General features: G+C 38.2%; 1 protein-coding gene across 1 annotated transcript in view; it reads right to left on the reverse strand.

The window, feature by feature from the left end:
* JAKMIP1 (janus kinase and microtubule interacting protein 1) overlaps positions 1 to 12,723 on the reverse strand; it is a 139,940-nt gene that overhangs the window by 4,985 nt on the left and 122,232 nt on the right. Inside the window, exon 22 of the mRNA XM_039728855.1 lies at positions 278 to 343. Coding sequence (XP_039584789.1) covers positions 278 to 343 — 66 coding nt within the window. The remainder of the gene's footprint in view (positions 1 to 277; positions 344 to 12,723) is intronic.

A 12,723-nucleotide genomic window follows, 5' to 3' on the forward strand; every position in this document is an offset into this window, starting at 1 on the left:
ACCACAGCAAATCCTCCTTCTACTAGTATACTAGACTAGTATAGCAGACTTCTTGATTCCTTCCTGTAATTGACAGAAATCCTGGATAGGAAATAATTTTGAGCAGATTAGAGACAGAGCTGCATTTCATGCAGTAATGACTCAAACACAAATTTTATCTTGTCTTAAAATAGATTTTGTGATATTAGGTTAAGTACTATTAACATCAGTGCAACAGAAAAAAACAATTTTCTATGGGAAAAAAAATTCCATTGGTACTGCCCAGACATAAATTTACCTTTTCCTCAATTTCTTTGAGTTGCCTCTTTTGAAGTTCTATTTTATCTTCTAGATCTCGAATTCGCTGGAACAGAAAATAGCAAAATAGACATTATTATATCTAATTTGAAAAGCATATGAATCAAAAAGATAAGAAATAAATTAAAAATAAAGAGAACAAATGTCCATTATTAATGTAACACTTCCTTTACAGTTATATTAGGCATTTCCATGGCAGAATTTTCCAAGTTGACATGAAACCAGGGCATTTCAAACAAGCTGCATGTTCAGAACGTCATGTTTATACCAGGAAATCTGCTCATCACCACTCATTAATCATCATTTTAACATATACACACAGACAATTCCATTTTGCATCAAAATTCTTTTTCTGTGCAACTGCCAGTTTTTCTGCTTTCTAGACAGTTAGAAGATTACACTATTACATTTCCTTTTAACCCTTAATTTTCTTTTCCTATAAAACATAACCATACTTCTAGCATAGTCAGGCTATACCAGAGCAAAGAGAACACACAGATTTTCAGTTTATCACAAAGATGTCATCCAGAGATTCAGCTCTGTCCTGTTACCAGTCACCTCCCACCACAGCCAGATGGAATGTTTCCTTCACTGTAGCTCCCCATATTTTTAAGGATTTTTCTTGTTCAGTTTCACAAAGATTCTTCAAAAACATGACTTCTGCTGGGTCCACATATCTTATTCTTTTCTGTATCACATACCTCATTTTTTCCTTTCTGTAAGTCACATTTTTTTCTTATTGTTTATTTTTCTTTTGATGTTGAGGATCTTATACAATTTAGATGCATTTTATTACACTTTTTGGTATATTGTACTTGTTACAGACAAAGTAGGTTATAAATAATTTTTTCTGTAGGCAGAAACCCGAAATCTTCTATTAATAGTCACTGGTGATCAAGAAACAACTTCATACAATGAGATTTTTTGGGGGATTAACTACCCAATCTCAGCCTGGCCTACAAAGCTAGGGGTGTTAACAGCTCCTGAACTTAGAAAGACAAATGATCATCTCTAACGTGGTTGGTATAGGTGAGTAAAATCAGTGCAGCTGCTGCTGCCTCACTCCCAAATAATTTTATGACTCTCAAATTGATGTGAACAACAGTACCTGTTTCAAAACAACATCCAGTCATCACTCACAAACCTGTGTGTATCTGCTGCTGCTGGTAGTTGCCTACCTGCCTTCAGCTCTAAGACCTCAAACAGGGTAAAAGCTCCACACCCATTAGAGCCCAGGACAGCTGCAGCTGATCCAACGACCAGACTGCTTTGGAGAAACACAAAGTTTGGCTCACAAATCTAACCTGGAACTATTCCAAAAATGAAGTACACACAACCCTGCAGTTCACTTTTCCTAGGGCATGGTCCTTCACACAAATATTGAATATAGGCCATGAGCAAAAAAGCTTTGTTATCGTTGCTCCTGTTTCAAAATGGAAGATTTCACTTAAAGCCTGTTTTGAATATTGTACATTCAGTGTAAGTTAGTCAAAATCTACACTATATCACACTGCAGTGCTCAAAGACCTCCCCAGATAATACACAAACCAGCATGAACCAGATTACCCTCATGTGACATAAGTGAATGAACCTTTGCTGAGAATCACAAATGCCTCAAGCACAGCTGTATTAATTTCACTTTTCCTCTATTCCATTTAAATTGATTTATAGCTCATCTATGCCCCATTCAAGGCAAGCCTATCTCCCAAGTGATCATCTTCATATACTGCATGTAGCAGGAATGTTACAATCACTGTGAAAAACCATGGGATGAGAAGCAGGCAGTTGGAATCACCCCCAAGATCTCTAATCCATCAGGTTAGACTCCTGTTTCTCTCCTACTCACTACAGTTGTGCTGATTCCTGCTTCTAACCACATCTCAGACCTGACTGACAGATTTCAATTCTCTGGGGGTTGTGCTCTGATGCTCTGAGGTAAAATTTGACCGTAGCAAGATAAGTGGAGAGAAGCAAATTTTTAAAATATCATTTTCATTTTCAAGATTTATCATGTAAAGGTATTTTTCAATAACTCCTGAGATTCTGCCCTTAGAAAAAAAAAGAATATAAAAAGGCCACAGAACATCTGGTGGCTTTCTCACCTCAGGGTTTAGAGCAAGTGTTCCTCTCTAAAAGAACAAGTTAATTAGGATAAGATGGCATTTTTAGGATTTGGGAATTCTGTTAATCAAGTAAAAATCGAGATGTTATTACTCCCTCATGAATTTTTCATCTTTTCAAGATTATAGCTATCCGGCTATTTTCTCCAACTATTCAGAACAGTTCTAAAAAAAGGGCTGAGGCTTCTATTTTCCAATTTCTTTTTTCCCATAATAACTGTTAAATTTTGGGAGATGAAAGATAATAGTTTCAAGGTGCAGAGACATATACTTTCTTTAAAATAATTTAAAATACAAAGACAACCTCCTAGCTGAAAGGAATACATAAATGATTTAATTTCTTAGGAGTGAAAATCAGCAAAAACAACCCTCAAAACAACTAGATTGGTAACAGTAAGGCAGACTGCTGGTTTTGGCTGGGGGAGAGTTAACTTTTTTCACAGTGGGAGGGGGGGAGCTGTGTTTTGGATTTGTGCTGAACACAGGGTTGATAATATGGAGATGTTTTTGTTATTGCTGAGCAGAGCTTACACAGAGCCAAGGTCTTTGCTTTTCATACTCCCCTCTGGCAGGAAAGTTGGAGGTGACTGGGAGGCTGGGAGGAGGCACAGCCAGGACAGGTGACCCAAACTGACAAATGGGATAATGCAGACCAAGTGACATCATGCTCAGTATATAAAGTGGGAGGAAGAAGGTGGAAAGAGGGGAACATTTGGAATGGTGGTGTTTTAAGTCCCTGTTATAGGTGATGGTCCCTGCTCTTCTGGAGATGGCCGAACACCTTCCTGCTCATGGGAAGTAGTGAATTAATGTCTTCTTTTGTTTGGCTTCTCTGTGCAGCTTTTGCTTTCCCTATCAAACTGTCTTTATCTCAACCCATGAGTTTTCTCGTTTACTCCTCCAATTCTTTCCTGATCCTGCTGGGGAGGGAGGGGGTGGCTGTGTGGGGCTTGGCTGCCAGAGGTGGTGAAACCACAGGAGCTCTGTTTGGTGCCCAGTGTGGGGCTGAAGGGTTTGGGATAACACCAGGTTCAATTGGGATGTACTAGACTGAATTTACAGCTCTTAGTGCTGTTCAGCCAGGCATCAGCAGGCTCCTGTTCCTGCCATGGGGCTTGATTACCTGATTGTGCATTAGAATCCACTGCTCAGTAGTGGCCACTTCTTGCATTTCCTGCCTGCTGTAGTGCTGTACTGCTTATCACCTCTCTGGGTTGTGCCTGGGAAGGTTCTGATAACAGCCACGGGGCACTGCTGCTGCCCTGCACAGGCTGGATGCATTTGTACACTGGTGTGTACAAATGTGTGCTCAGAGCTGCTCCAGACCTGGTGCTGAAGGCAGGTGATTGTTCAAACAGTTTGTATTCCTCTCATATGAGTGGAAATCACAGTGACAGAATACTTTTGCTGCCAATGAGTAAAATTTTGTAACTAACTTCTTTGCTGCAGAAATTAAAGAGTCCAAATCTCGACAGGTCAAAATTTGTTTTAAAAGACAACTTTGGGATGGAACTGTTCATCAGGTATCAAAGCTTGGGGTTGTTTGCTCCTAGCTGTTTACTTGCTTTCCCCTGGAGGATTATCCAGGAGGATGAAGTGGGTGTAGCTATCCCCATGAATATCCTGTGATTGCTCAGGGACAGCACTGGAAGATAACCAGCATAGCTCAGCTATTTATATACCCTGAAAAATATTATTTAGTCATGTATTTCCATTTAACTGTAGAGAAAGCCATAGCATTTAACACCTAAAAAGAATAATTTTCTCTTATTGTCCCTATCTGCATTTACTGCATTATCTTGATCACAAAGACAACAATTTCCAAAATACAACTTTAAATGTAAGGTAAATAATCATAGCTGTAACAAAAAAGTGTCTCCTAGAAGTAGCGAGACATGTTCATCTGTCAAAGGCTATATTTAATTACTGAGAAGGAAATTACATAAAAGTTAGAGATACCAATTAAGATGAAGGCAGGACTGTTTGAGATTCAATATAAGCCTTTACATCTTTCTGTTCCTTTAATTTGCAAGAATTACCAATCAAGAAACTGTGGACTCACTCTCAGATTTCAACACTTGATTAAATGCTTTCAGTATATTCTGATTTGTTTATGTTCGCAAAAGTGTGACTGTGACAACAAATAATGCAGAACTATTTCATGGTTATCATGAAATTCTACATATTTTATGTTTCAGAATATAAATTGATGATCATTAAGTTGAGCTTTTCCTGCTATGTGGTATAGAGTGGTAACAATTGTGCTATAAAAGATGCATTCAGCTCTACATGGCTTGCAGTAACCTTGCAAATCCAGTATATTTTCAACAGCACCAAAAAAAAAAACCTGTGAGGAAGCAACAAAATCAACTCTATTTTGCTCTCAAAACTTTGATAAGTCTCAGCTGAAAAGAAAGCCGCAGGCTGTTCTTCTCTTTATTTCCTTTTTTAAAAAGAGAGGGGTAGGAAATATTGATAGCAAACCTGAGTCCAGCAGAGTGTTTGTGTTTCCTTTGGAGTCCCTAGCTTGGTCACAGTCAGAGTGAGCATTAGGGACAATGCAGAGCAGTGCTCTGCTGGGTTCTAGCAATTCCTGTGTTCCTGCAGCTAATAGCTGCCCCTCAGCCACAGGAGTGCACCTTTTCTGGGACTGACAGGATTCATGAGAATAACCCCGTGTAGTCAAATCACGGGGCCATACAATGGAGTTACTGTAGGCAAACAAAGAGCCACAGTCAGGCAAAAACAGGGAAATGGGAATGCAACCATGGAAGAGAGGAGAGTAAACATAAGGGATGGACTCCTAACACTGTCCACCTTGCCTGCATCCAAAACCAACATGCCAAAATAATGAATATTTGTTTCTCATTGATTTTGTTACAATAGCAAATAAAAACTCATCACAAAAGTTCTGGATAATAGATGGTGCCTTTGCAAATGCTCCCTGCATGGAGCTTCCCTGAGTGTTGAAAGAGGGTTGGACCAGCCCCCATTTCAGCACGGCAGGCACCTGCTCAATAAATAAATCATTCTTCCACTAGCAGGGAGTTTGCTGCCCCTTCTGAGTAAGCGCTGCCAGGCAGGCACGGTGCAGCCAGGGCTGAGGAGCTCCCTGTGCAGAGCTATCAGCAGATGGCTCTGCTGGCCAGGGTATCTCAGCAGCAGCTGCAGCTCTGCCAGGAGGGGGGCTCAGCCCACAGATACACTCCACTGCCCAACAGCCGCAGAAAAAAAGATGCTCGCGGTGCCTTACTTATTACTTAATTGTCATTTGAACAGACTTTTGAGTTCCATTATAGAATTTTTCTTCGTAATTGTTACACATGCAGCACATGTACAAAGGTAGGAGGCACAGATGTAACAGCCTAAAAATGCTAACAATTAGGTAAGGGAGAGCACATCCAGATGGGTCAGGCAGCTAAAGTACACATTTCCTTTGGAAGTCTGCAATGCCAAGACAGGCAAAGACTGCCCCTAATGTAGGCACTACACATGACATTGTTACTAACAGAGTCATAAAAGGGATGTTTACCATCAGTCAACCACACCTATATAATTTATATGTTCACTGACTGCAGACCTCTCCAAGTTAATTCCTGGAGAGATCCCAAACACAAAGGGCTGTCCAACTGCCCCAAAAGCAAGATATTTGACTTTTTTCAGTAGTAGAATTAACACGCAGAAGATTCCTCATAAATGCTCATAACCCTCCATTTCCTTTCACCTCATGATGGAAACTTCATTTTTCTGGGAAACAGGATCCACTTCTTGAAGTCCAGTGACTCACTTAAGCAATTGCCTTTGGTAAACTGGGATGACAAATGCCTTCCAGTACTGTCAGGGAAATAAGGATAAGTCAGCTCTTCCTTTCTTGAGTAGCAGAGGACTGAGCCACCAAAATGGGACTACAGATTCCTACTCCCAGCAGGTCTGACCTTCCTGCAGAGTGGGAGTGTCTAAATTTAATAGAAGCATTGTTTTATAGGCAGTATGGTACCTCAGCTGGCCTTGGTGGGACCAATTCACATATCCCTGCACCTACAGCTCAATTTTCCTGATAGCTGGAAGATTTCCAGCACCCTTGTTGCACCCTTGTACAAGGGAGTAATGACAATAATCAATCTGCATCCAAACTCAGCAAGAGGCTAGATAACCCTGGATGCAATATATTGATTATTGTCATTACTCCCTTGTAAAGAATGCAACAAGAAGGATAAAAGAGTATTCAAAACTGAATTGAAGACAAAGAGTCCAATGAAATCATATTAGTACACTTCCAGTAAAGAACCAGCTAGGTACTGATTTCAAAAGGCAAATTTCTGTTATTTGTACCATGCTTATACTGCAACCCCAAGGTTGCAAGCCACATCTCTGGGAAGTCTGAGGAATCAAAGTTTAGGCAAAATGCAAGCAGCATGATGGTGGATGTGTGCCTGAAAATATTACTCTACTTTCACTAATAGAGACATTTCAGTAACACAGGCTTAGAAGACTCAGCTTGTGCTTTGGCCAAAATGACAATATTCCTCCATTTAAAAAGAAGAAGGTTAATGACATTCCCACACAGAACACATGAAGTATGAGTGCCCAGCATGTGCTTTAATAGCAATCCATCTACATTAAGTACCATTCCCATTAATACTGCTCCCCTTGTAAAGGAGCACTGAAATAAATGGAAATCCTTAGTCTGAGTTCAGTGAGCCCTAGATTGCAATCTCAGAGCTATCATTTTTATACTGGAGGCAACATTTCAGCCCTGTAATGACTCCTCATAAATTTAGATATGGGAGGAACCTCAGCAATACAAAGAAAGAAAATTGATCTGAGATGTACAGAAATGCCCCACTGCACTTAAATGCCAGGTCCAGATTTCCTCCCCAAGCAGCCAAAATGTGTGCACTTCCTCATTTGATTAAAATTGTCTTTCAAGCTGCCTCAAGTTCTGGTGAGAAATGGACTGTGTCACTCTACAATTACATGGTGCCTTTCACAGATTCCTTTTGTTTTTTACTTGATGTCCCAGCTGCCTTTTTAGTTACACACATAGACTGAGAATTTCTGCATTTTCTCTCTATTGGGCAGTGATACAGACTACATGAAGTGAATTTCTTCATCCAAGCCTTCTGTCCTTTCCGATTTACCCACAGGGCTGGTCAGACATTCACAGTCCTGAGCCAACACCTTGGGTGGCTTCAAATCCTCAAGAAGCTTTGTGAAATGGGGAAAAATCGATCAGAAAAAGAACTTTCATGACAAATTTTGTCTTTCAGACAATGATCACCACATCATCCTTTATGTAGGTGTCAAACTGTAGAACTGATGTTCTTGTTCCCTAAATAGGTAAGTAAAGAGCCATCCATATGAATGTACTGTTTTGCTTACAGCAACACCAAGAACATCAATTAATCTAGCTGCAAAATATGCTCCTTGCCATGCTACTGCACTTGTGAAAATACAGGAATGTACTGATGAGGGGGGTTAGAAATCACCTTAACAGTTCCTGTGACACACTCTTATTGGATTTATATTCACCAGCAAATCCAAGAAAACAATTTGATAATTTTAGCACAAAGCAGACAAAGAAGGATTTGCTAAGCTGCTTAGAGCCTGGCCCTGAAATGTTGGGAAGGTTCAGGTTAATGTCCTTTCACAGGACAGGCACCATGGACAGGCTACAGCTGACATGAACCACGTTTTGAATCTCTGAAGCCATCTTATGATCCAGAAGGTCTCTCATTCTACAGCAAAATTTAGCATGGGAAATATTTTATCAATCTGATAGAGGGAAGAATCAATATTGTTTCATTACATCATTATTTTAAGAAGATTCTCCTCACTGTTAAGACACAGGTATGTAAGATCTTCAGTAGTATGAATGGCATAACTGTGTTACATGTGCAAATTTAAACAAAGATGAATATAAACTGACTTGCCTTTAGCTATTATTCAAATCACTAAAGTGATGGATAAACACATTCTTTTCTTGGGCTTTTTTGAAATCCAATGCATTTTAACAGCTGTTTAAAAGCATGTAGTGTTTTAACAATACAATTTGCATAGGCAATTGTCACATGCATTACTCAAGCTGTTGATCTGCTGCTGGAAGGGACGTGTATTCAGAAATCCAAATGTTTCCTTTAATCCCATATTCCTAGAATGTTATTTTCCATAATAGTCATAGGGAAACAAAAATGCCACTGCAACAGCATTAATTTAAGCTGGTTTTGTTGACATCTTATTTTACTTCATGAATGAAAACTTAATGTAAATTTCAGCCAGTTGCATATGATAATAATAAGATCATTTTGGATGGATTGTACCTCTCTGATTCTCAACCATTATTTTGTTTGCATAGCAGGTAAAAATTTCATTCTTTTCTCTGTTCTGCAGTCTAATTATAATCAAATTAATAGTTACTGATGTAGGAGATTTGTTCTTTTTAATCTTTATTATGCATCTGTAGTTTCCTTATTAGCCTTTCTGAGAAGAATGAACCTTTTAGCAGCTGCACTGATGCATTTCTCAGCATATGTATTCAGTCACATTTGAACTTCTAAACCAGTGAATTTTATAAATGCATTCAGCCCCAAATAACTATCTGTTATAATCTGGTACAAATTGCTATATGTATGTAGTATTTATTAGTAAACTTGATTAATCTTTTAATTTATGCAACAACATACACTGATATCTAACAGAAGAATATCAACAATTCTATTGCTTTTCATTAGGAAAAAACAATAATTTAAGTCATATTAGATTTATATTTACACAGAATGGCTATGCTAAGTCTATGTAGCCTCAGAAGACAAAACACATTCCACATGTTAAAACTGACTCTGTGACAGCCTAGGCATTATTGGACAGGGAAAAAAAGCCCTACAGAAGCATAATGTAGTATTTATCATTAAATTTATCATTAAAGATTATTTTACATTCAGATATTTAAATAACAAATGCCCATGTAGGTAATTTGGCATATGAAAATACACTTATCCTTAACTTCTGTAACAATCTTCCCATACTTTCTCTTTTAACCTTGCCTTTCCTCAGCTCCCACTGGCTTTTCCTAAGAATGAGGGTATTCAGGATTTCAGATGAGAGGATTTCAGCATTTAAATTTCAGATAAGAGTTTTCTTGATACTAATGTTATTGCAAGGCATACAGTTGCTCTTACTTTGAGTAGAACCTCAATCAGACATTGTTTAGAACAGACCTTTCAGGTGTATTTTTTTAGGTACAGCAGTCCTGCTATCACCACTTATTCAGACAAGTAGCATCACTAAAGCAACAAGCAAAGCAGACACAGTTGAAGACTATATGAAGAAAACATACAGAGGGAAACACTGTAAGATGAACATACAGAAATGACTAAAATTAGCCCTCATCTGCCAGGCATGTCAGCTGTGGGAAATTACAGAAGTTTATTGTGATATTGTCATTATAGCAGCAATAATGTGCTGAAAGACTCCATGCTCACTCCTGCATGACAAATCAATACCACAGGTCAACCATGATTAGCCTAGTCATGATGTGCTTGATGAATATTGATGACAGTTATACAGCTGTGGTATATCAGATGCTTTTAAGAGCGATTCATGAATATAAAAATCAGATTATCAACAGTAATCTATTATATTTTAAACAAGAAACTACAGACCATTAATACTAAAGGACAAAAAAAAAGAGAAAAATCAGTGGTTACCCTATGTATACATCTGCATATTGTAAGCAAACAGCTAGCACCTTAATCTTTGAGATTCAAAATAAAAACATTATATGATTAAATCTAGGTAGTTTTGGAGGAAAAATTATCGGAGCCTCCCCAGTTATTATTATACCAAGGTTTATAGTAATACTTCACCTAATTTGTAAATTGTGTGACACAGCTGTGAGTTTTTGACCAAGCCAGCCTCTCTGGCACAAGGCAACATGGCAGAGGAGGGGTTGTTTTTAACTTGTCCTCTCTTCCACAAAACATTGTGCCAGAAAAGACAGATTTAAGACAACACCTCCTTGTGCCTATCAATGAGGTACACTGAGCACAGAATCCTCTCTCTCCCTCTCTCCCACCCCAAAAGTGTTCCCATCACAAACCTTAATAATTCTCCTTATTGGTGAGAAATAAACACCAACCACCACCCCCTCCAAACAAATATCTATCATAAATAGCTGAGCCAATATGGTACTATAGATATGGTGGCATCCAACCCTTGGGATTTGTAAACAAACTGCTCTCCCAGCATGGAAAAGTTGTCCGTATAGAGGAGAGCAGGGAGAATTCATGGAGCAATGGCATTTGCCATAGCTTAGCTTGGCCTTTGAGCCAGAAGAGCTGTGCCCTCAGAAAAAACTGCTGGTCAGAAAAAGAACTAAGGAATTTAGTGAAGAAAATTACTTGTTTTTTTTCTCAAGTTCAAGCAATATTTTGATATTTCAGGATGAAAAAGGACATTGGTGCTTCTGACTTTTCCTCAGTGTCCATGAGAAGCAGCCCCCGAGGCACCACACCAGCAGTGAATCTTTCTCTATGGAGCGACACTTAAAGGTCAGTACCTGCTCTGTCCTAAAGATTTGCCTCCTTCTAGTAAAACATGCAAATAAAGTGGTCATTTCTGCTCTTCTTACTGTCGAATAATCCAATCTGGTCACAAAAGTAAATGCCCTAGTTTAATGAAAACATAGTTAAAATTTTTACAGCTATATTCCAACTATTTAAAGCTGGACTTGGATGAGTTCAGCAGTTCACAGATGTCATATTCAGGTCTAGAACTAAAGTAATTATTTCTTTTATCTGTAAAATTATTCTGTAAAACTGAGCTTTACCCAAGAATACTCTAACTCAAGTTAAAAGAAAACGCACAGCTTAGTACAACTTAGGGGAAAAAAATGATGACACGATGAACTAACCTATCTTTTATCTTTCTTTTTTTCTAACAATTTTATACAAAGATAAGACTGCTCTAGGAAATTATTGGACTACATTAATAAAATCTGTCTTTCATATACCTTCTGACTGGTAGCAGGCATTTTTGGAACTGTGTGTCAATCTGATATCCTTCAAGGATTTTCTGTCTTCTCTTTGGATTTAAAATAACTTCAGATTAAATCAGAATGAATTACATTTATATTATAAATTTTCTTCATGTTTGAATACTGCCAACAGTGCAATTTGAATATATCTATCCTAATTTAAAACCTGCTTCTGCTGACTTTCCCCAGTTTCATACTCCAAAAGCAGCTACAGTAAAACCAACAGGAATATATTTTGGTTTTTAATTTGTTTGATTTATATAAAACATAATTTGACATTTAAAAAGTTATTAGTTTTAGAAGACAAGATGATTACAATATGTTTATAAGGTGAACTAACCATGATGTTGTATGGATTTTCTGTACTGGGACTTTTTGGGCTGCTGCTGTTTTTTTTGTTTGGGGTGTTTTGTTTTATGGGGTTTTTTTTGTTTTTTTTTTTTTTTACTTTGCTTAATTAGGAAGTTGATATCACTACTTCAGGAACATGTATTGCTCTGTTTAAAGTATTTTCTCAGAGATGGATTTTATAGCTACACAACACATTTTCTCTCCCTCTAGAAATGACTCAAAGTATATGCATAAAAAATTACCCTTCTTAACAGAACTTGCTAGTAATGACCTTCATATTTTCCAAAAAGCAGTAAAGTCATTCCACTACACTGACTATAGCAGAAATGTTACTTTTAAATTAAGCCCTGCTAAAAATAAACCAGACATTGATTTCCAAAAGGTTGTAATAGCACTGTAGCACAATGAGACTTTTCTGATGGCAACATCCGCACATGCCCTATTGCTGGAAGCAAATATCACAAGCTGCTCATGACAGATTTTTAATTAACATGTTTTACCTCCTCCAAATAGAGAGGATGGTGTAAATCAGAGCACCCTCTCTGAGTTAGAGGGAGTACTGCCAACATTTTTCAGCTGAGGATCTGTCCCCCAGACCTGCATGTTGCACTCTGGGTTTAATAAAAGTGTTGTGTGCCTTAGCAAGCAGATCTAATCACACAGTCTGTCTAATTTGGCTCCACAGAGGTCTGGTTTCCTTAATGCACAATGGGTATACATGAATGGTTCCATTTATATACTAATGAACAGTAATAATGTGGTGCTATACATGCCCAAGAAAAACGGACCTACTAATGTAATCCAGAGCTTAACTTCCTAAGATATATTTATTTCACTGGAATAAAGTCAATACCTGGTGGTCAAGAACTCAAGTTTTACATCTGGACAAAGAAGAACACATAAAGCAGCCCAGGCTCACAC

Source organism: Passer montanus, unplaced genomic scaffold, assembly GCF_014805655.1.
Source record: "Passer montanus isolate IOZ18808 unplaced genomic scaffold, ASM1480565v1 scaffold67, whole genome shotgun sequence".
Lineage (NCBI taxonomy): Eukaryota > Metazoa > Chordata > Aves > Passeriformes > Passeridae > Passer > Passer montanus.